This window comes from Diplotaxodon limnothrissa, linkage group LG8 (genome assembly GCF_057381915.1).
Source record: "Diplotaxodon limnothrissa isolate DT_005_m linkage group LG8, D_limnothrissa_male_GT1.1, whole genome shotgun sequence".
In the NCBI taxonomy this organism is placed as follows: Eukaryota; Metazoa; Chordata; class Actinopteri; order Cichliformes; family Cichlidae; genus Diplotaxodon; species Diplotaxodon limnothrissa.
This window is the reverse complement of record NC_140603.1, coordinates 7,315,012-7,336,722: the sequence shown is the minus strand read 5'-3', so window position 1 is coordinate 7,336,722 and position 21,711 is coordinate 7,315,012. Positions and strand designations below refer to the sequence as shown.

The following is a 21,711-nucleotide window of genomic DNA, read 5'->3' as shown; positions in this document are numbered from 1 at the left end:
TCAGATTTCCCACCCCTCTTCTGTGGAATTATTTCCCAGTTTGGATTTGGGAGACAGACATTTTCTTTTATGATTAGGCTGAAGACTTTCCCTTTTGAAAAAGGTTACATTTAGGACTGACCAGGTGACCCTGAATCCTCCCCTAGTTACACTGCAGTAGGTGCTCAGAGTGTTTATTCTTAACTCAGCTCTTTTAACTTGCGTGTGTTTACTCCACTCTGCATTTGATGATTAGTTATTAATCTCTGTCTCTCTTCCACAGCATGTCTGTTGTCCTGTCTTCCTTCTCTCTCCCCAACCGGTCACAGCAGATGGCCCCGCCCCTCCCTGAGCCTGGTTCTGCTGGAGGTTTCTTCCTGTTAAAAGGGAGTTTTTCGTTCCCACTGTCACCAAAGTGCTTGCTCATAGGGGGTCATATGATTGTTGGGTTTTTCTCTGTATGTATTATTGTAGGGTCTACCTTACAATATAAAGCACCTTGAGGTGACTGTTGTTGTGATTTGACGCTGTATAAATAAAATTGAATTGAACTGAACTGAGTTAAACCCCATCCGGTCACAGCACTGCCACCACCAGCTCCTCTTTTTGTTTTCTCTTGCCTACCTTGACTTAGACATTATCATATTATACCACATATAATGTAATATCTGAAATAGCACAAAAAGAAATGAATAAATAAACAAATAAAAGATTCACATGAATAAGAGGAGCCTATAGAGATTCTATATAGCTGTTTGTGCAAAAGCAAAATGTCTTCAGCACCACCATGCATTCAGATCACAATTCTGATTGCAAAAGCTGCCAGAAAGGACCACATTTAAAAAAAAGAAAGAAAAATAGATGTCTGGTTCTGCCCTCTGTCTATTATTGTAGAGTTTTTAAAGCATCTTGAGGCATCTGTTGTTGTCATCTGTTGCTATGTAAATAAAAATGGAATGAAATTAATGTGCAATCAATCAAAACTGGCATAAAACAGACACATGAGCAAAGATCCGCAGCTATTATTGCTAAGAATTTACAATCAAATATGAGTCATAGTTAAAATAAGGTTCCTGAAAAGTTCTGACTCATCAGTGTGGTCTCTGGGGATTTTAACTCAGCAGTGCCATCTGCTGACATTTCTTTGAATGCTTCAGTATACACAAAATTAGGGATAATTACTCAACATTAGAGCAACTGCAGCAATAAAAGTTTATAGTATCAAGTATGAATAAATGTATCTTTTTCTAGACGGGCTTTTAGACAAATTTTTGGTCTTTGACATGAACGTCTCGTGGGCTTAAAACTATAAAAATAAATAAATAAATAGTTGAGGCATAAAAATGTTACTTCTATCACATTTTGACTCCACATGTACCTGCTTCTTATTGAGCTGTTAAATGTTGCTGACTTATATTTGGTGTTGCTGGCTGGAAAAATCCCTGCCAGATTATCATTAATAAAATGCTGATAATTGATGTTTAGTGAGTATAAAATGTTTGTTTTTTGGCAAAGGTAAATAAAATGCAGCCCCAGTGCAGCTGAAAATTGCTTTATTTTTACAATCATGACATAAATATGGCAAACATAATTCCACATTGTTGTTGCTGTTTCCTCAAATGTGCATGTGTCTGATAATCAGTATATCCCATAGGTGTGCTCTTTCCCGTCTCTGTATCTGTCCAGGTAGCGTAGGGGCTGCCGGTGAGGGTATTTGACCTGTGGGGGGTGGTACACTGGAGGCCTGATGAACTCAAACACGGGCTCCCTCATGTCTGCAGGAGAAGATGCAGGAAAGCAGACCGTTAAACTCACATTACCAGCTGCCACACAAATCCTGGCCCAATTTAGATGAACACGTTAGAGGTGGGAAACAAGTTCCAGCATGTATTGTGTTGTCTTTTTCCCACACCGTGACTCACTTAGGGTGTTGTGAAAGGTATCTGTCACAGATTGATCCCACTGGCATTGGAAGAAGGCCAGACCCACAGGAGTCATGTTGTCCTGGTACTTTCTGTAGAAATCCACCGTTTTAAACGTGCGCTGCACCAGTGATTGGCTGTGTGGAGAGACGATACATGCTCAGTGCGTTTTTAGGTATCACACAGGATTAACAGTTATGTCCCCACTCAATACATTTTTTAATCCAGGAGGTGTTTAGAGTATTTGTGCTAAATCGAGCTAAAGTCAACATGTCAAGACAATTGATTTTATTTATTAAGGTTTGTGGTATACTAGGAGCATCAGCCACTTGTCTGAAGCATATTTAATATGGCAGAGTTTTTTTTTCCAGCATTTGTGGTCTGCAATAACACGTCATAATTCAGGTCCTATATAGTGATTGTGCGATGCTAGTATTTTACAGAGAGATCTGTATCTCTATCTATCCATTCATCCACATGGTGGTTGCCCCACAGAAACACAAGTTTTGCTTTTAAATTTCCGTCCTCTGCTATGTGTCTGAGATCACCATGTTATCTATATGGTATCTCAACACTTAATGACATTTTAGAGTCAAGAGTAGAAAAACTCAATGTAGCAGAGTGTTTATAGCAACCAGCCTGAGAGTTTGGCTCACATGGGTTACTCGCGCATAAAATGACCTCTAAATTTGAATTGTGTTTAGTATATGTTGTAGTATATCCATCACTACAACCGCACATATATGCCAGGTTTGGGTGGTTCGGGAGGCAGTTGCTAATGCTACACTGAGATTAGTGTTATTCCTACCTACTGAGCACAACACATTTCCTAGTCACAGGTATCTTGCTGTAACTTGCTGTTGGGATGGACTTTGTTATTGTTGTAACTCCATCCAAAAAGAATACATCATCCACCACTCTGATTAGTGTACTACTCACCATGGCGAGGGCCTGATGTTTTCCTGGAAGTTGATGGGCCCATCCTGCTTGAAGAGCACGTAAATATAGCGATGGAAGCCTGTTCCTCTGGCAGGGAAGGGTGGCAGGTAGTGACACAGCTCCTCACCAGCCTGGACTGCTGCGCCCGGTATGTTCCCCCTGCAGAGACATGGATCATTCGAGGAATCCATGAATAACTCGAAACGAGGTTTATTTAGCTTAGATTTAAACTTGAAGTGAGAAATCAATGACAGTAAGCCAACCAGCATAAAGTGAATGGACTGTACGTTTTTTAGTGCTCATCCAGATGATCTGACCAATCAAAACATCTTACACTTCAAGTTAAGAGCAGAGAACAAAGCTCTGTTTTATTCCATTTCCTTTTTAGGGTTCGCCTTGCTGGGGAGCAAACAAATGCCCTATTTATTAGTTTGTCACCAGCTCCACCTTATGAGCCTCAGTCTGAGCACCACCTGTGTGTGACCTTTGGCACAGATTTTTTTTTTTTAAATCTCTGAAAGTCTACTGCAGCGATGGAACACAATTCTTTCAAAAGTCACTCCATCATTTGGTGTTTGGTTTCTGTTGGTAGAAAGCAGTTTCAAAATCTCTCACAGGTGTCACACCTTATTATTGAGTGTTCCTCAGTCCTGACAGAGACCACTCAAGTAAACACAGAAAGGTTTATTTGCAGGATAAAACTGATTACGCAGAACAAACACGTACCAATTTGACTGTGTCCTCAAGCAGACCAATACATGTGGAAAATACTAGTGTAAGAGGATGAAAACCCTGCTCCCACAGCAGAACACAGCCACCAGATTCTCTTGCTGAAGGGGTTGTGCAGGAGTTGTATCCTCAGTTGGCCACAAGATGTCTCTTTTTACACAGAAACTGTACTTACTACACTGATCAGAATCAGAATCATTTAATAATCAATATGGAAATTATGTACTTTGATTATAAACTAGTTTTGAGATCTAAATCTTACTCCTGTGAGACAAAGCTCTGTAAATGCAGCAGTCTGCACCATGAAGCTCACACAGTTAAACAGTGCGCCCCAGGGTGGCTGTGGCTACAATGTAGCTGCCATCACCAGTGTGTGAATGTGTGTGTGAATGGGTGGATGACTGGATATGTAAAGCTCTTTGGGGTACATGGGGACTAGTAAAGCGCTATATAAATACAGGCCATTTACCATTTACCATATGTTTTGTGAAACTGGATGCTCAGATTTAGTGGGAAACCTTATACTTTGGAAAATTAGATCAGTAAATTGATCTTGTTGACTTAGGAATTATCTGATTGCACTTTTGAACCTCAGCATAAACACAACATGGTCAGCATATAGTTTTAAAGCTTATTTGACTGGTATGAGACTACTCACACAAGCCAGTGGATGTATTCTGCCTCGTTATCTTGAAGATGCTCATCTGAGGGGGGGAAAAAATTGTACTTAATTTGGACAGTCTGCAAAAGTAAAGAATCCTTCAGTTACTTGTGTGGATTCACTTTTAAACGTATTAAAAGACAGCCAGTCATTCTTAGGACTGTCCACTGATCATTTTGTGTGTACCTGGACAGGTAAGCAGGAGGGTCCACAGGGAGCCCTCCTCTGCATTGAAGCTGATCTGTGGTGCCGTCGCTGCCTGGAGGACCACAAAGAACAGAAAGAACATGATGCAAGAAGATTTATAAAAGGTGTGGGGGGACATAGAATCAAAATCTCTTAACGTACCTCAGTGGGTGTCAGTTGATTCCCATAGTGCACATGAGTGCCGTTATCCTGGCTGTAGCAGACCTTGAGTGTAACCTGAGGTAGAAAATAAGCCATGGGGAAGAGATCTCTGAAGACCCCATAGTGGTCCGCAAGTCTTTTAACATGAAACGGCCCGGTTGTCGTCTCCCAAGTTTCCTGCACTTGATCCAGAGGGATCTTAACTGGTGGACAACAAGGAACCTGTTACCACAGGGTACCAAAACAGAGCGACAGGAGAATTCGTTAGAAACTGATGTAAGCTTACACGTGCGCAGACGAGACGCCCGCTCCAGCTCGACGTTCTTCTTGTTCTCCTTCATCACCTGCCTCCTCTTCTTTGCTTCTTTGGTCCTGCAGGGTTGATAGTAGGGCAGTCCGATGTCCACTCGCTCTGCGCCTTCAAACACAACAGAATTCTTTCGTGCTATCTGGAGTTTTTACCATTAAAAAAATGACATTTACAAGACATCACATTGCCCCGATGTTCACTCCATCATCTCACCGTGCTCAGGGTCAGCGTTTTCCACGTAGCTCCTGTAAGTCTTCCACCATACGTCCTTGTTCCTCGCCTCCGCCGCTTGCCTGAAGTAACGATTGTAGCTGCGATACTTCTCTACCGACGCCAGGTTTTTAACATCAATCTCTTCATTTGGCATCGGGCCCAAAGGAGGAACCCGTTTGCAGAGGAATGCTGGAAACATCCCAAACAGTTAGACACATCGCTTTTGAAAATGCTACATCTTTAAATGGTAAAGTGATAGTGTACAATAGTGATCATAGATGGTGATTCACATTTACTTTTCCAGCTGCTGCGCTGTTCTATTTCACCTAATTTGTATTCATTCTGCACCAAAGTATGTTTCTGTGCCTTTTGATTGTCAAAGCTACTGATTTCCCAAATCTGAGTGGGGAGGTGGAAGAATCCATTACATTTTGATACCACGCGGATGACTTTGCCTACATCTGTGAAGTACACAGATGTAGGCATTGCATCCTCAGCGCCTTTCTACTTTGTAAGCAAGGCTACGTAAAAATTATGGGCCAAATGTGAGGAAATGTGGTGGAGAGAAAGAACAAGAGCATGCATTCAAATCCCCTTCTTTAAAATTGAAAACAATGCCTTTAGGGTCTTGGCAGAGGATCAGACAAATGTCATGAAAAGTGAGGATCAAGTTAATTAACTGGGCAGTGTAGTGCCTGTGGGCGAGTCAGACTTTGGAGGAAGAGCACCCCTCATTTCTCTTTGTGTTATTTATCAGCTTGTTGCTGGTTTTACAGCATGACTGAAAACTGCAAAACAAATGGAAATGTGCAGAGGACATTTTGCACTCCGAGTCAACTGTCAGCGAGTGATGAGTTCACTGTCTCGTACTTTACCTGTTTATTCTAAGGCAGATATCTTTGCACCTTTATAACTATGGCTGTGAGTATTTACTGATAACTATATTAGTCACTGGATAATGGCACAGCATACACTTTGCAGTTCAAAATTAAGAAGAAGAAAAAAACAGTAGCAGCTAATTTCCAGAAAATAATGTAACTGATGTATGAGCCGTTTAGCATTAAATGTGTTGACACTCTTACAACACCTCAGTTGTTTTCCTGATCAATGTTTAGCTTGACCAAATTTATTCGTCACATTTGTTTATGAGATTTCTACCATGTCTGTAAGGGGACAGCGTGCATCAGGGCTCTGCTGCAACTAATATAACCTACCGAAATATTTTCTATATTCAAGACGTTCAGGAAGTATTTTAAAAATTGCCAAATACAGATGGACTCCATACCTGTCGTGACAAATGCCCTCGCATTATTGACCCCTAAATCTGTCCCGGTCCGTAAAGCAGCAGCACATACTGTGCGCAGCGCCATCTTGGAATGACTTTCCCCGCCCCTTCTTTTTTTTCTTTTTTTTAAACAGAATACGGTGGCCGAGAGGGAAAAAAGAAAAGAAGACACTTAAAACTGAATTATGCAGTCATATACATTATAACATTAAAATTTAATACATAAAAATATTATGTATATTATGTAAAAAATTATGTAAGGATTTTTGAGGCGAATGTTTCAGTAAATATCTATTCTACATTAATTAAAGCAAAATAAAGCAAACGATTGACATAAATTAAGTAGTATTGCCCTCGCAACTTCACAGCGGAACAGTGTTACAGTTTGTCTCATAGCATACAAAATACAAAATATATGGGTCTTTTTTTAATTTCATTGGTTTCTCGAAAGCACGTGAAGGCGTCCCTTTTTGCGTCATACGTCATCCGGAACGCTTCATCTAGCGATATTCATACAGTGTTCTGCATGAATCTATCTGTTTACGTGGTAAGAATTATTTTTTTGGTACAGCATCTTGCTGGTGAGTGTGTAATGGTGCTCTGTTTTAAGATATCTTTTGACCATTTTAATATGTTGACGAGTATTTGTTTGTAACAGTCCGCGCTAACGTTGAATGACTTGAAAGCATGCTAACGCTGGCTAACATTAGCGTTTCCGTTCACTTGTGTGGTAGCTGACATTAGAATCTGGGACTGCTGCCTTCCTGCTCGCCTGTTATTTTTCCCTATAAATGTTAAGCCAGTTCATAAAGAATATTTTCCTGCCCAAAAATAAAATTGTTTTCTTTAAAAAAAACGAAATGAAGTTGTTTGTCTCGAAAGGTGTCATATTATGGTTAACCTCAGCCTTTTTTGTTTCCCTCTACAGAGATGTCTGCCATGTCTTCAGAGATGGAGTCTCAGAATGCAAACCTAAACTGTTCCATTTGCCTGGAGTTCTTCCGGTATCCTGTAACCATCCCCTGCGGTCACACCTTCTGTAAAAGCTGCATCAGCAAGCACTGGGACATTAAGAGCCAGTCTGACATTGGCCCTCAGTGCCCCATCTGCAATGAGGAGTTCAAAATTAGACCTGTCTTGAGGCGTAATGTGTCCTTGTCGGTCCTGGCAGAGACTGCAAACAGCGCTGGCCCCTCATGTAGGGATGCTCTGGTGAGAGGAGGTGAAGGGGCCAGAGCCATGCTGCTGTGCGAGCGCCATAAAAAGCCTTTGGTTTATTACTGCAGGCAGGACAAAAGGTCTGTGTGCAACGAATGTGAAAAGTCAGAGTGCATGAACCACGAAAGGGTCATATTGGAGGAAGAAAGGGAAACTCAAGAGGTATACAAACACAAAGCCTCTGCAGATTTAAAACTGGGAGTGGATTATAGATGATGATTATCACATATTTGTATGACTGTGAAAGAATAAATGATTTTTTTCTTGACTTGATATGTTTTCATTACAGCTGCTGCTGGAAAGGAAGAATACAGACGTGGGGAAACTGCTTGAAGAGACGCAGAAAAGTATAAATGACTTGACTGAGAATATCAATCAAGCTAAGGTAAACTCTCACTTTAAGCCTTTGTAAATGCTTCGCAAAAGGAGGCTTTTAAGTATAAAAGAAATCGAAAGCGTGTGCCCAAATGAACCCAAGCAACTATTTTACACAGCATATTTTAAATTAACAGGTAACTCTTGAGCAGACGTCAGCCTGGGTGAACGCCAAGTTTTCTAACCTGATGAAAATCCTGTCCGAGAAGCAGGAGGCAACAGTGCTTTTTATTGAGGTGGAAAAGCAGGCAGCCCTCGCGGAGGCAGAGGCGCGGCTAACCGAACTCAGCGAGCAATCCCGCCTGCTCAGAGAGCGCCAAGACCAAATTGCGGCACTACATGACCTCCCTGATACTGACCTCATCAGGGTTTGTATCCCTTGCCTTTACACATTTGGGAAGGGGAGGATCTGGTTTTTTATTTTGGTTCATTTTATAGTCCCAGTAGTTTACAAAGGTAAGTATGTGCAGGTTGCTGTTTCATGTAACACGCACAAGTGGATGCGTAGAGCTTTCAGCAAGCTTCCTACTGCTGGATGGCTGCACAAGCATTTTTTTTAAATAACGAAATGTGGGCTTAATTAAACAACACGAGGCTGGTATCTGCTCAATCACAGAAAACCTCAGTGTTTCGCTTCTTTCGACTACAAAGTTTATCAGAGTTGCGGCCCAGGCCTTGTCACGCCTTTCCTATGAGCCACGTAAAAAGAACATTGAGTGTCATAAGAGACATCTTGGAAAATTAATGTTTACTTTATTTGTTATCTCATTAAGAACTTTCCACATAAGTTTATTTTGTCAGATTTTAGTTCCAGGCCAGTGAATGCAGCATGATACTTATTTTGTAAGTTATAGTCTCCCCTTTGCGCTCGATCTGTCTGGTTTGAAAGGCACTGAGAAAATATTCCAACTCTCAGCTTCACAGCAATGCTTTCCTGACCAGTGGGAAACATCACAATGGCGTCTTTTACATATCGACAGTGTGTGGGCCAGACAAGTAGAGGCATTATTTGAGCCAGCTAGGGCAATAATTACACCGTTTAACAGAAACGATGCCTGAAACCTATTAACCACAAATTCTAGGAGCACACTGTAGAGGATCCAGACACATGTCATAATGTAATGAATGGCAGGTGATTTTGAATTGTCATTAGAATTGAGTTTTTATTTCATTTAACAATTGCAGAAGCAGCTTAAACTCACTGTTTCAGCTGTAAGGTCAAACCAAAGTAATTAATCAGACATTGAAACTTTTGCCTATTCGTTAAAGCACTGCCTGAAACCCGCTTCTTCACAGGAATCATCGCACGTAGAAGTCCCGCGCTTCAAGGATATTTCCACAGATGTGACTTCGACCCTGCAGGATCGATTAAACGGCGTCACCGACATCCTCTCCCGAGTGTCTAAGCTGGTGTCTGAGGACCTGGAGAAAGCTGTGACCACCGCTGTGGGTCATGACAGAGAAGGTGACCTGTCACTAGGAAAGATGAAGCATGTTAGCTCGATCCGCCTTCAGACGGTCCTCATGTGTTCTCATGCATTGTCTTTGGTTTCCAGGTTCTCCTCAGGACAAGAGGCCAGTACTCGCTGTGGTTCCCAGCCCCGCTGCTCCGTGCCACCCTGTTGGGAAGGAGGGCCTCAGTGCTTGTGAGTTCTAAGAGACATTTTATAACTAAGGACCTCTAAAACTTTTCTAGATCACTGTTCCAGCTTTAATCTGCCTGATTCATTTTCTTCCTTCTTACAGACCGATGCTCTCTGACTTTTGACCCACGGACAGCCAATGGGCATCTAGTTCTTTCCCAGGAGAACCGCAGGGCTGAGCACTTGACATCAGGGCCACGCGCTGTCCCCGCTCATGAAGCCCGCTTTGATCACACCTGGCAGGTGCTGTGCTTTCAGGGATTCAAACACGGACAGCACTACTGGGAACTGGAGGTGTCCAAGCCTTGGGCCTACCTCGGGGTAAGGATATCATAATGCTGTGTAGGCTGTGGCTTTGTGACACATTGCTTTGTAGAGGGTCGCTAACGGGAACATTCTAGGTCCTGCCGAATAAATCGTTGATATGTATGTAGAGGTCATCAGAACTAATGATTCCATGCAGATTGTAGCTGCACGTATTCAGTCCACAACAGGTGGAAATCGGCATGTAACAAGCTCAGGAACCTAACTTGTGACCCACACATGTTACATGAACCTGCTCAATAGTAGATCCACTCTGTCTGATCAGTCGAGAATGTTTCAACAGATTTTCCTTATGTGTTATACAGGGATTCATTGTTCCCAGAGAAATGACCACAGGATGCTAATGTTTCACTTGTTCTGCGCATCTTCCTCCCCAGGTAACCTACGAGAGCATCCCCAGGAAGGAAAAGGGCAAGAGATGCATGGTGGGAATGAATGAACTGTCCTGGAGCCTGCAACTGGACGAGCACCAGCTCAGCGCCTGGCACAACGGCCGGCGGGAGACCATCCCCGGCAACTCCCATCACAGCCGCATTGGCATGCTGCTGGACTACGAGGCGGGTACGCTTACCTACTACGGAGCCGGCCAGACAAGGCTGCACGCCTTCCACTGTGCCTTCACCCAGGAGCTGTTTCCCGCCTGCTGGATAGGAGAGGGGGTCAGCATCACCCTCTGCTCTTCATGAGCGGACTTGTAGAAGAGGGGAACAAGTGGAATTCTAGGAATACTATGAATCATGGCCACAATCTGACTTGACATAAAGAACCCCCTCCCCCCGCCTCCAAACAATCTAGGAGCTTCTTTTAAATTCACTTTTCTCTTCTGGGACGACTGCCTTCCTGCATTGTTTTTAGTAGAAGAACTGACTTACTGGGATTTTCTTTCCTCTAACATGTTTGCCATTTGGTTTTGCATTGTCACTTACCACAATGTTGCTAAGGAAACCGTTTATATGCATACGTAAGGGGCTTTTAAAACGATTTGCAGTTTTAGTTCACACTAATTCATTTTTTTTAACATGTGATAAATAATGTTCATGTGTCCTATTTCAGGTAGGAAAAAAACAGTTACATTTCAGTGGGTCACACTTTTGAGCTTTCATTACCTAAAGCTTAGAAACAAGTGTCTCCTCATGAGACACTGAACTCTGCATACATGCTGGATTATGTCTTTAATTAGGGCACACACCCTTGTTGAAACAAATGTTCTTTTTTCCAAAATAGCATTACAATATATGCTGTGTGATTAGTGAAAAGATACCTACTGAGGTGGAGGTGAATGCATCAGTAATACTGTGTTGTTTCTGTGCCAGCACAGGAGGACAACTTGAACACACGGTCTTACACATGTCAGATTTGAGTATTTTTGATTCTGCCCTAAAGAAATGCACTTCAGGCTACATGAGAAGTTTCCTATAGGTTGGCGAGGACCTGTTACACTCATTCCATTTGAAAAACATGAATTGACTCTAAGGGAAATTTATGATTCTTTTTAGCAAAGGTGAAATTCGATACTGTCCTGACTTTATTTTTAAAGTTCAATTAAAGCATCATATTAGTAGATTCACCTATTGTATCAATTTGAATATCTTCAGTGACTTCACTCGGAAGTTATCTCATTCATATTTTCAGGAAACTTGAGGTTGGGGTTACCAAGACACAAACCGACAGAAAAGCATAATGGGCCCACTTTTGTAGCTTTATGTTCATCACACAGAGTGAATTGTATCAGATGGAAACTGATGAATATCCGCCTGTGCCAGAGCATATGTCCACATACAAATGAAAACAGCAAATGTAAAGGGATGCTTGGGAAAAAAATTTCAAGGCTCAGATGTTTAGGGTAAATATTGTACTCATACATGTCCAAACCTCATTGTGTTTTCTGATAATATTCACATGTATGCTGAGCTCATTCTACGGAAGTATGTGAGCTACTGTAGGTGAAAGAAAAATGTTGCAGGCTGTAGCGCTACTACTGAGAACACAACTGAAAATCGAAGGCTGCGTTATCACGTTGCGATCTGATCTTGACTGCACAAACAAATGGTTGACGGTGCTGAGCTGGAATCTGATGTATTGTGCTGGTGTGTGCATATTTTGGGGCAGATGATTTTTAGATTATGAGGGTTTACAAATCTTAGCTTAGCTGAGAACTTTTAGCACATTTAAAGTGGGTTACTGCTGTGGATTTGCACAAGTTTCCTGAAGATAAGGAACAGCTGAGGAAAAGCACATTTGGCTGTTTTGGCCTAATGATTGGGGGAAAACTTTCTGTCACTCTTCCTGCTGACTGTTGCATATGTTTGTCAGAACTGCTAATGCACTATACTGTGGACTATTAAAACTTATGATAGCAATACTCTGCTGAAATAAAGACAGACACTCTGAATTCTTTATTAAAATCCAGTCCAATGCATATATGCATCAGTTGAGCTCATGCCTTGTTTTCTTACTCGAGTTGTTAATTATTCAATAAATTAGTTTGAATTAAATACAGAGCTTTATTTTTATTTTACACACAGCCATGACGGAGCATACAGGAACCCGATGCATAGCATTCTAAAAGTGCAAAGAATCAGCCGCAGATGTGCCACAGATACAGTATATAGATTGGAGACCGCAGAGGAAGGAAGAATAGAAGATGAGATACTCAGATTGGACCTCAAACTGAAGAGTAATAATCACGACCACAGAAACAGAAGAGTTCACTGATGGTTCTGTTTGTGTATACAATGTTAAAAATGCAGTGAAGATGAAAGCAGGCTGATGGTGAGTCTGACCGTGCGTCTTCTCTAACGTCTGGAAGCGTAATAAAATAGGGAGTGACATCATTGGGTGACTGCTTTGCTCTTGCAACATTATAAAGATAATCCCTCCTGGCAGTCGGTCCCTCCAAAAGCCCAGCCGTCCTCTCCCCTGCTCTAATCCAGGATCAGGGATTGGCTGCTGTGGCTCAACGCCGCTCTAATCTTTGTGGTCCGCTCGTCGGCCAAAACGCGTCAAAGCAGGTAGGGCCACCCTGCGACCCGCTCGTTAAAAAAGCTAGTTCTTCTTTAGGTTAGTGTTCTTGATAAAATAATGTTATTTTTAAGTCTACATATTAAAAGCCTGTACACACAAATAATAGAAAAATAAAATACTGCGTTCATTTCGCCTCTGGACAGGTTAGCAAAGTATTTACTATCATTTATCTGAGTCTAGTTTTATAGACAGTCACAGGACATCATGAGCACAGCTGAAGTTAAGGTTGCTGCACGATTCTGGGGAGGCTTCCAAGGCAAGAAATACTAAAATAGCTCATCAGGTTACAAGGTTTTAATCAAAAAGCCCTCAAAACCACTCCAAACACTTTGGCCTGAACAATCTGTTCTTCCTCAGAAATTGCTACCAACACTTCTTCTTTGCTACTTTACATCACGTAAAGGTGCATTTGAAGAGAATGAAGCTGATTACAATATATGAGTCATTACAAGGAATGCAGGCTGAGGCGGGAAAGCAATTGGATGACTTTAAGGTTAGATCAAAATGGAGATGAGCTGGAAGGAGATTAGGATGAAAAAAATTGATTATCTTGGGGGGGGGGGAAAAGAACATACTGGCCCTCCTACTGTCCGGTTAATGTAAGAGAAATAATGAGATCCAGCAGGATGGAAGATAGAGGACAAAGAGGAATGAGGGAGACATTAAGCAGGTCTATTGGTTCTTCTTGTCTTCTGGAGGAGAGTAGGGAGGAGGCTTGTCCTGGAAAGAGAGGAGAGTTTTGTTTTGAGCATGTGAAAGATGGTGCCATGTAAACAGAAGAGTAGGAACACACAGTGGTCTTGGATTACTGCCATTCACAGACTGAAGCTGTGGCAAACAACTGGCTTTTAACCCCATAAAACGTGGTTTTATCAGTGACTTCCACTTGCTGTAACACCTTAACCAGGTCATCCACTGATGTGGTTTCTGCATAGCTGCTAGCATCAGTGACTGTCTCACAGCAAAGTAGAGACAAAATAAATACAGGGAGTGCAGAATTATTAGGCAAGTTGTATTTTTGAGGAATAATTTTATTATTGAACAACAACCATGTTCTCAATGAACCCAAAAAACTCATTAATATCAAAGCTGAATGTTTTTGGAAGTAGTTTTTAGTTTTAGCTATTTTAGGGGGATATCTGTGTGTGCAGGTGACTATTACTGTGCATAATTATTAGGCAACTTAACAAAAAACAAATATATACCCATTTCAATTATTGATTTTTACCAGTGAAACCAATATAACATCTCCACATTCACAAATATACATTTCTGACATTCAAAAACAAAACAAAAACAAATCAGCGACCAATATAGCCACCTTTCTTTGCAAGGACACTCAAAAGCCTGCTATCCATGGATTCTGTCAGTGTTTTGATCTGTTCACCATCAACATTGCGTGCAGCAGCAACCACAGCCTCCCAGACACTGTTCAGAGAGGTGTACTGTTTTCCCTCCTTGTAAATCTCACATTTGATGATGGACCACAGGTTCTCAATGGGGTTCAGATCAGGTGAACAAGGTGGCCATGTCATTAGTTTTTCTTCTTTTATACCCTTTCTTGCCAGCCACGCTGTGGAGTACTTGGACGCGTGTGATGGAGCATTGTCCTGCATGAAAATCATGTTTTTCTTGAAGGATGCAGACTTCTTCCTGTACCACTGCTTGAAGAAGGTGTCTTCCAGAAACTTGCAGTAGGACTGGGAGTTGAGCTTGACTCCATCCTCAACCCGAAAAGGCCCCACAAGCTCATCTTTGATGATACCAGCCCAAACCAGTAATCCACCTCCACCTTGCTGGCGTCTGAGTCGGACTGGAGCTCTCTGCCCTTTACCAATCCAGCCACGGGCCCATCCATCTGGCCCATCAAGACTCACTCTCATTTCATCAGTCCATAAAACCTTAGAAAAACCAGTCTTGAGATATTTCTTGGCCCAGTCTTGACGTTTCAGCTTGTGTGTCTTGTTCAGTGGTGGTCGTCTTTCAGCCTTTCTTACCTTGGCCATGTCTCTGAGTATTGCACACCTTGTGCTTTTGGGCACTCCAGTGATGTTACAGCTCTGAAATATGGCCAAACTGGTGGCAAGTGGCATCTTGGCAGCTGCACGCTTGACTTTTCTCAGTTCATGGGCAGTTATTTTGCTCCTTGGTTTTTCCACACGCTTCTTGCGACCCTGTTGACTATTTTGAATGAAACGCTTGATTGTTCGATGATCACGCTTCAGAAGCTTTGCAATTTTGAGACTGCTGCATCCCTCTGCAAGATATCTCACTATTTTTGACTTTTCTGAGCCTGTCAAGTCCTTCTTTTGACCCATTTTGCCAAAGGAAAGGACGTTGCCTAATAATTATGCACACCTGATATAGGGTGTTGATGTCATTAGACCACACCCCTTCTCATTACAGAGATGCACATCCCCTAATATGCTTAATTGGTAGTAGGCTTTCGAGCCTATACAGCTTGGAGTAAGACAACATGCATGAAGAGGATGATGTGGACAAAATACTCATTTGCCTAATAATTCTGCACTCCCTGTAAAGACTGGCTGACCTTCTGCAGAATGATGCAGGTAGGGATGTTTCTGATGTTAATGGCTGATGGCCAATGCCTGTGCTGATTATTTTGCTTTTATTATGGTTTTTGTGTCAGGGGATAACACGAAATGTTACCCATGGAAAATATCTGACCTGATTTCTTTCCCACTGAAAAAAAATTTGATGTGATAATATATTGGTTATTCATCGTTAAATGGCATTTTAAGGCTGATATCTGTCAACTACATTGCTACATTTCAGTGTTGTACATTAACCGTAGCGCTGAAACAAATTACACATTTCTCCAAAGTGGTGAAGACGGCTGCATGAAGGGCATCTCCTCTCTGGAGCTGTTGTCCAGACAGTAGATTGCCCTTCTTGTTGCACGTTGAAGCTCTACTTGGAACCTTGTTAAGATCCAACCATGCAAAATATGATTTTCCAAGTGGTCTTAAACTTTGATCAGGACTGTAGCATCACACAGTTGGTGGAGATCTGCTGTCTGCACATTAATGATATGAATCTCACATTCCACCACATCCCAAAACAAGGAATTTTCACCCACAGAACTGCTCACTGGATATTTTCTCTTTTTTGCTTCTTTCTCTGTAAACCTTAGAAATGGTTGTAAAGGAAAATCACAAATTCCCAACACCAAAATAAAATAAAATGACTTTTTTTCTACACTGGTAAATTAATCTGACTTGATGCCCCAGCTTAAATTTAGCAATACGTTTAAAAATCATGCAAATACACTGCGCTAAAATACACTCCTCTGTATACAAAAAGGCCAGCACTTTTCAAATTATACACCAAATGAGTTTATTTTGGATCTGCAGTCACTGTTAGTATAGCAATACTAGCAATGACTACAAACAAACAGATGACAAATGGAAAGGAAATACAGCTCAATTCAAAGAGACATGGAAATTCAAACACTGTCTCACAGCCACTGAAAGAAAATCTTCGACAAGATTTACATTCTCATTTTAAAAAAAAACTTGTAAAGCAGAAACATGAAGGGCAGCTCACCTGCGGCAGGTACACATGTGTAGGGGGCAGTGTGGCACAGCTGGCACTCGCTGCTGCTTCAGCGGCTTTGGCCTCCGCTGGGAAAGCGAGTGAGACAAAGGAGGGGTTCATTAATTAAACATGGGTCTTACTAATAACCCCCGGGACATATGAGATGAGAGGTGCTAAACACGCTGCAGGTACGACGGCCTTTGCATTGAGAGAGAAAAAAAAACGGCAGTTTAAAATCTCCATGACTTGCAGATAGCATTTTTCCAGCGCAAAGTGTTTTAAATATTTTGGAGATCTGACATTAGCTTATCTTTAACCTTAAATTCCTTAGTACAACATCTCTGTGATGCTGAATTAAGCTCATGTGATATCAGTGCAGTGCATTCATTGTTAGAAAGCAGGCAACATGTTGCCCTTCCTACTGCTTTATGTATCCAGGCCCAAACAACACAAAGTACTTCCAATAATGTACTGTATGCATCGCTTCAAATATCTTGAGAAAAAAAAAAAAAAAAAAACTATCCACACTTTCCAAACAAATTACTTTTCTTAGTTTTCAATTTAAAATTTACCTGTAATCATTCAATAAAGGAGAATATTTTTTAAAACAATCAAGGTCCACAATCTATATACCACTAAATATATACTAAAGACAAATGATTTTTTTACAGCAGATATTTCACTTGGTGTGGCAGGAAAAAGCAAAAATATAATGAAAGACATTTCATTAACATTATACTGGGTCTTGGTAAAGCTCTCCTTTTGTATATGTTCTGTACTCACATCTTGTTGCATGCTCAATCATCCAGGTAAGTAAATCTCCAAAAGTTGATTCTGTTCATCTGGACGTTGCGTTTTTCAGTAGGAGAAACATTTCTCCCACTGAAAAACGCAACGTCCAGATGAACAGAAACAATTTTTGAAGATTCTGTACTCACATATAATGTTTGTACATTTATGAAATGACAAAGGCATTCTATTCTTTTCTAACAAGACCTGTGTGAGCAGATCTGTTCCAACATGATATGTAAATGTTAAAGTATAAAATAGAGTGATGAACGCGTGCAGAAACTCAACATCCCTTTTTTCCTAATAGCATGATGTTTTTATTTAGGCTGTAGCTGAAGTCAGAGCTTCTCTACCGGAGATTTTCACCTGCTGCCGAGGAGGGGAGGTCTGGATCATGTGGTGGCTGCTGACCCAGAGGAGCAGAATAAGGAGGTGGAGGTATGTATGCTGCAGAGGCATCAAATGCTGGAGGAGTGGCGTAGAATCCATCTGGAGTCCGAGAACAGAGAGTTGCAGTTTAGTTTTCACTTTCACAAGATGTGGATCTAAGCTGACGACAATTCTGAAAAGCACCTGGAGGAGGAGGGTTAGGGTAGGAGTAGCCGGGTGGAGGTCCTGCTGGGTACATTCCATTAGCAGGTGGAGGTGGGTAAGCGTAGGCCCCATTAGCCATGTAGGGGCATCCACCAAAGCCAGCAGTTACAGGCTGACCTCTGGATGCTGAAAATGTGAGGCAGTAAATCGATTAATAAGTCCATGAAATATCAGGAACTGTACTATTTCATGTGTTCTGCTTTGTTAACATACCCTGAGCTGCAACCTGCAACATGTACTGGCCAAACTCTATGGCTCCTCCAACAGCAAAGATGAGCTTGAAAGTAGCACTGCCCTCCCAACCGCCTCCAAGAGAGATTCAAGAGAGGGCTTAGAGCAGGGGTGCCCAATCCCGGTCCTCGAGAGCTACCGTCCTGCAGCTTTTAGATGCATCCCTACTCCAACACAGCTGAATCAAATGGTTTGATTACCTCTTCAGCATGCCATCGTGTTTGGCAAAGGCCTGATAACAAGCCATTCATTTGATTCAGCTGTGTTGGAGTAGGGATGCATCTAAAAGCTGCAGGATAGTAGCTCTCGAGGACTGGGATTGGGCAGCCCTGGCTTAGAGACACAAGATGCTGCGTGTTCCATTACAGCATAACGGGGAAAAAGTACACCTACCTCCAGGCTCTGCATTGACTGTGCCCTTGATGTAATTGGCTCCCAGGACAGGCTGTTTGATCTCACAGCCCTTCATCAGGTAGAAAGGCATCATAAAAGACTGCAGCGCATCCCGCCCTTTAGCCACGAAGATCACCTGGGATTAAAAGAAGAAACAGCATCATATTAGCTCAGGGGTGGGCAATCTCAGTCCACGAGGGCCGGTGTCCCTGCAGGTTTTAGATCTCACCTTGGGTCAACACACCTGAATCACATGATTAGTTCGTTACCAGGCCTCTGGAGAACTTCAGGACATGTTGAGGAGCTAATTTAGCCATTTAAATCTGCTGTGTTGGTTCGAGGACACATCTAAAACCTGCAGGGACACCGGCCCTCGTGGGCTGAGATTGCCCACCCCTGTATTAGCTACTCCCAAACTAACCTTAAATGATAGTAATTAGAATGATGGAGTTCTGCTCTTCTGCTCTGCTAGTACGTGATGTGAATTGTGGCACCATTATGCCAGCACAAGGCTTCGGCTAAACAAAGAGGAAGACTTGGTGGTGTTGTCACTCACCCTGTATGGAGTCAGGTAGATGCTGCCCTTCTTGCTCTTTCTGAAGGCTTCGGGCAGCCTTTCCGTGTCACAAAAAACAAGCTCCACATTGTCATGGTTCATCAGCACACTAGATCCAAAAAGAGAAAGGAGACGCTGGAACCAGCTGATTGTAGGAACCAGAATTCTTTCCAACATTTTTTGTGTGCATCAAAAAGAAAATCTGTAATGTTTGTATAAGCATTTGACCTACTTTCATCTTAAAAGCTTAAAATGAGATCATTGGGTTATTGTGCAACCGTCCATTGCCTTTAGTACAAAGTACTATAGGCAGAGGATTAACATGCCATCTAGTGACAGAGCTTACTACAGGTTCCGGGTTAGCTCTAATGGGTTTATCATTACACTGCAGCATGTTCTAGAAGAAGCTGGCCATTATTTTTGACTCATGCTAATAAACAAAACAAATACTTTAGCACAGAGGCCAGGCCAGAGCGCAGACTATGCAGCTATTGCATTGCAATATATGCTCAGCTATTCCTGCAATGAGGCGAAATAACGTTTTATCCTCGATACATTAGACTTATTACAACATTTAAAAACCATTAAACATTTATGTAATCCTAGTCTGCGGTGATGATATAACAGACTGAAGGGCCATATTTCGGCTAAGAGTCCGGGACCCGGTTCTGTAAGATGCGACGCGAATATTAGATTAGAAAAAATGACGTTGAAATAATTAACATAGCCATGCTAGTCGTGAAGCATTCAGAGGTTTATTTTGCATCGATTAGGAGCAACTCTTCAATTCGCACTATATCATATAAAAGGCTCTTTGTAAAAAGAAAAAAAATGATACTGTAGTTAAAAATGAAAGCAAAATTATTATTTCACGGTGTTCGACAAAAGCTTTTACACATATGTTTGTTTAAAAAAAATAAGCTACCAAATGCTAAAAGTTAGAAATTCAGTGCAGCGTTTACTGTGTGGCAGGTGTGTCTGTGTATTAACCGAATAATAATGTTGCATTTGCAGTGCTACTGATATGTAAACTATCTCCATGACATGTCAGAGACACATTATTTTTGAATGAGTCTGGTGTGACGCTCGTCCCAAAGAGCGGGTATAACTTATCCGTGGCTGGTTAACTGTAACGGCTAGCTAACAGCTGCTAACTGACGTTACCTTTCACTGTTGTTGATGATGACACCACCGGACTCCGAGTGATTCTGATTCAGAGTCATGTCGACGGCCCTCCAGATTGTCTGGAAAAGATTAGATACTGTTTTATTCAGTCAGAAAAACGTATCCAAAGGCCTCTCTGGATCCTCGGTGACTTCCCTCCGCGCGGATAACGGTTGTTGTGATACAGAGCCAGCTGAGGTTGCCGCACCTGCCCTTCCGCCATACGTGTGAAACGCCCACCGCGTGACGTCACGCCCCTTTAAAAAGTCGGTTTGCCCTAAGCCTTTCAAAACATTCAGTCTGATTTTAAATATTTCTTTAATAAATTTACGATCAAATGTCTATGACTGAATGACGTTTAAATGACCGACACGAGCTCTACAAGGTTCTACCAATTGCAATATAGCTTCTAATAATAGTAATAATGCTAGAAAATCATCATATACGTAAGACTTTTAATGTGGCTAACTACGCCTCTATAGTTAGTAGTACAGTTAGATGTAAATAATAATAATATCAATTAATTAAAAAAGAATGAAAGACTTCTTTACATCATGAGTCTGGCTGATGTACCAGTTAGCCTAAATAGAAATGTATTCTTACTTAATTAGTATTATTACCGTCAAGGCAGGGTCAGCCTTACCTGTTTAAGGGACAGACAATTTATTTCAAGTGAGTCACAGGCATTGACAAACAGAAGTAAGTCAAAAATTCTATTTGTAGTACAAATATGGCACGATGATTTATATATCAAGTATTGAAATGCCTCTTACATTATGTAACAGAATGAGTCAGGAGAAGGTGAGTGGTCAGGTTAGTCAGAAGCACCCACATCCTTGTAAAAGATGCAACAAGTGGTGTGTGTTGGCTAACAATAGTTGACATCTATGTCTGACCCTCTAAATTCCATGCACAAAGCTATTATATGAGCCAGAAAAACAAGGAACAGATAATAGATTATACAAAGTTGTTAAATGAAACAGATGGGTCAAATGTCACTTTTCACTCCAATGTGCTAATACACGGGAGGTGATGTAACTACCCTTACTGTCAAAGTTTACTGCTATCACATGAAGCTCTAGGATGCCATCATGGAACATGTCATACCTGGATTGCAGCTCATATCACTTCAGTGCTACCATAGAGGTAAACTCTCAATGCCTACACAAGCAGCTGTGTGGAAACACCTGGCTGATGATTGAAATTTACTCTAAAATGATTGTATAAGAATTCTGAATAATTATAAGAACTCCATCACCTCAACATCAACATAAATTATTTGTTTAATTCAAATAATTTTCAACTAAAATTCCCAAATATTCATTAGCTGTGTTTTTTAATATGCTGCACACATGCTAATAGATTTGTATATTGCTTCTATATTATTAGTCTAATAAAAGCAAAAGTCCTTAAGAATTTTATTTGATTGAACATTTTATAAACCAAAGATTTTGAG

The 21,711-nt window shown here is 41.5% G+C and overlaps 3 protein-coding genes across 3 annotated transcripts; 1 reads left to right on the top strand and 2 right to left on the bottom strand.

The window, feature by feature from the left end:
* Positions 1 to 1,578: 1,578 nt before the first annotated feature.
* mrpl38 (mitochondrial ribosomal protein L38) lies at positions 1,579 to 6,471 on the bottom strand. The gene is made up of 9 exons (XM_085360393.1): positions 6,387 to 6,471; positions 5,102 to 5,290; positions 4,865 to 4,996; positions 4,579 to 4,781; positions 4,417 to 4,489; positions 4,228 to 4,273; positions 2,841 to 2,999; positions 1,902 to 2,038; positions 1,579 to 1,754 (listed from the first exon to the last, which is right to left on the bottom strand). The coding sequence occupies exons 1-9, from the start codon at positions 6,469 to 6,471 to the stop codon at positions 1,618 to 1,620; spliced, it is 1,161 nt and encodes a 386-aa protein (XP_085216519.1). The 3' UTR covers positions 1,579 to 1,617.
* Positions 6,472 to 6,872: 401 nt separating this feature from the next.
* Positions 6,873 to 10,814, top strand: trim65 (tripartite motif containing 65). Its single transcript, XM_085360392.1, has 8 exons — positions 6,873 to 6,933; positions 7,315 to 7,766; positions 7,894 to 7,989; positions 8,117 to 8,347; positions 9,276 to 9,444; positions 9,536 to 9,625; positions 9,726 to 9,943; positions 10,324 to 10,814. The coding sequence occupies exons 2-8, from the start codon at positions 7,317 to 7,319 to the stop codon at positions 10,630 to 10,632; spliced, it is 1,563 nt and encodes a 520-aa protein (XP_085216518.1). The 5' UTR covers positions 6,873 to 6,933; positions 7,315 to 7,316; the 3' UTR covers positions 10,633 to 10,814.
* Positions 10,815 to 12,454: 1,640 nt separating this feature from the next.
* Positions 12,455 to 20,468, bottom strand: wbp2 (WW domain binding protein 2). Its single transcript, XM_085360391.1, has 8 exons — positions 20,256 to 20,468; positions 19,092 to 19,200; positions 18,536 to 18,671; positions 18,125 to 18,217; positions 17,891 to 18,037; positions 17,684 to 17,806; positions 16,538 to 16,614; positions 12,455 to 13,690 (listed from the first exon to the last, which is right to left on the bottom strand). Exons 1-8 carry the CDS (start codon positions 20,312 to 20,314, stop codon positions 13,643 to 13,645), a joined length of 792 nt encoding a protein of 263 aa, XP_085216517.1. The 5' UTR covers positions 20,315 to 20,468; the 3' UTR covers positions 12,455 to 13,642.
* Positions 20,469 to 21,711: the final 1,243 nt, after the last annotated feature.

What these genes read in the sequence shown, in the direction of transcription:
- wbp2 (XM_085360391.1), bottom strand. Translation starts at nt 20,314, where the DNA reads ATGACTCTGAATCAGAATCACTCGGAGTCCGGTGGTGTCATCATCAAC. An exon ending in TCTACCTGACTCCATACAGG is followed by an intron (nt 18,672 to 19,091) that starts GTGAGTGACAAC and finishes TTTTAATCCCAG; the next exon opens with GTGATCTTCGTGGCTAAAGG. An exon ending in CCTCCCCTCCTCGGCAGCAG is followed by an intron (nt 16,615 to 17,683) that starts GTGAAAATCTCC and finishes TCGCTTTCCCAG; the next exon opens with CGGAGGCCAAAGCCGCTGAA.
- mrpl38 (XM_085360393.1), bottom strand. Translation starts at nt 6,471, where the DNA reads ATGGCGCTGCGCACAGTATGTGCTGCTGCTTTACGGACCGGGACAGAT. An exon ending in AACATCAGGCCCTCGCCATG is followed by an intron (nt 2,039 to 2,840) that starts GTGAGTAGTACA and finishes CTCTCCACACAG; the next exon opens with CCAATCACTGGTGCAGCGCA. An exon ending in TACCTTTCACAACACCCTAA is followed by an intron (nt 1,755 to 1,901) that starts GTGAGTCACGGT and finishes CTTCTCCTGCAG; the next exon opens with ACATGAGGGAGCCCGTGTTT.
- trim65 (XM_085360392.1), top strand. Translation starts at nt 7,317, where the DNA reads ATGTCTGCCATGTCTTCAGAGATGGAGTCTCAGAATGCAAACCTAAAC. An exon ending in TGTGGGTCATGACAGAGAAG is followed by an intron (nt 9,445 to 9,535) that starts GTGACCTGTCAC and finishes TTTGGTTTCCAG; the next exon opens with GTTCTCCTCAGGACAAGAGG. An exon ending in GAAGGAGGGCCTCAGTGCTT is followed by an intron (nt 9,626 to 9,725) that starts GTGAGTTCTAAG and finishes TCCTTCTTACAG; the next exon opens with ACCGATGCTCTCTGACTTTT.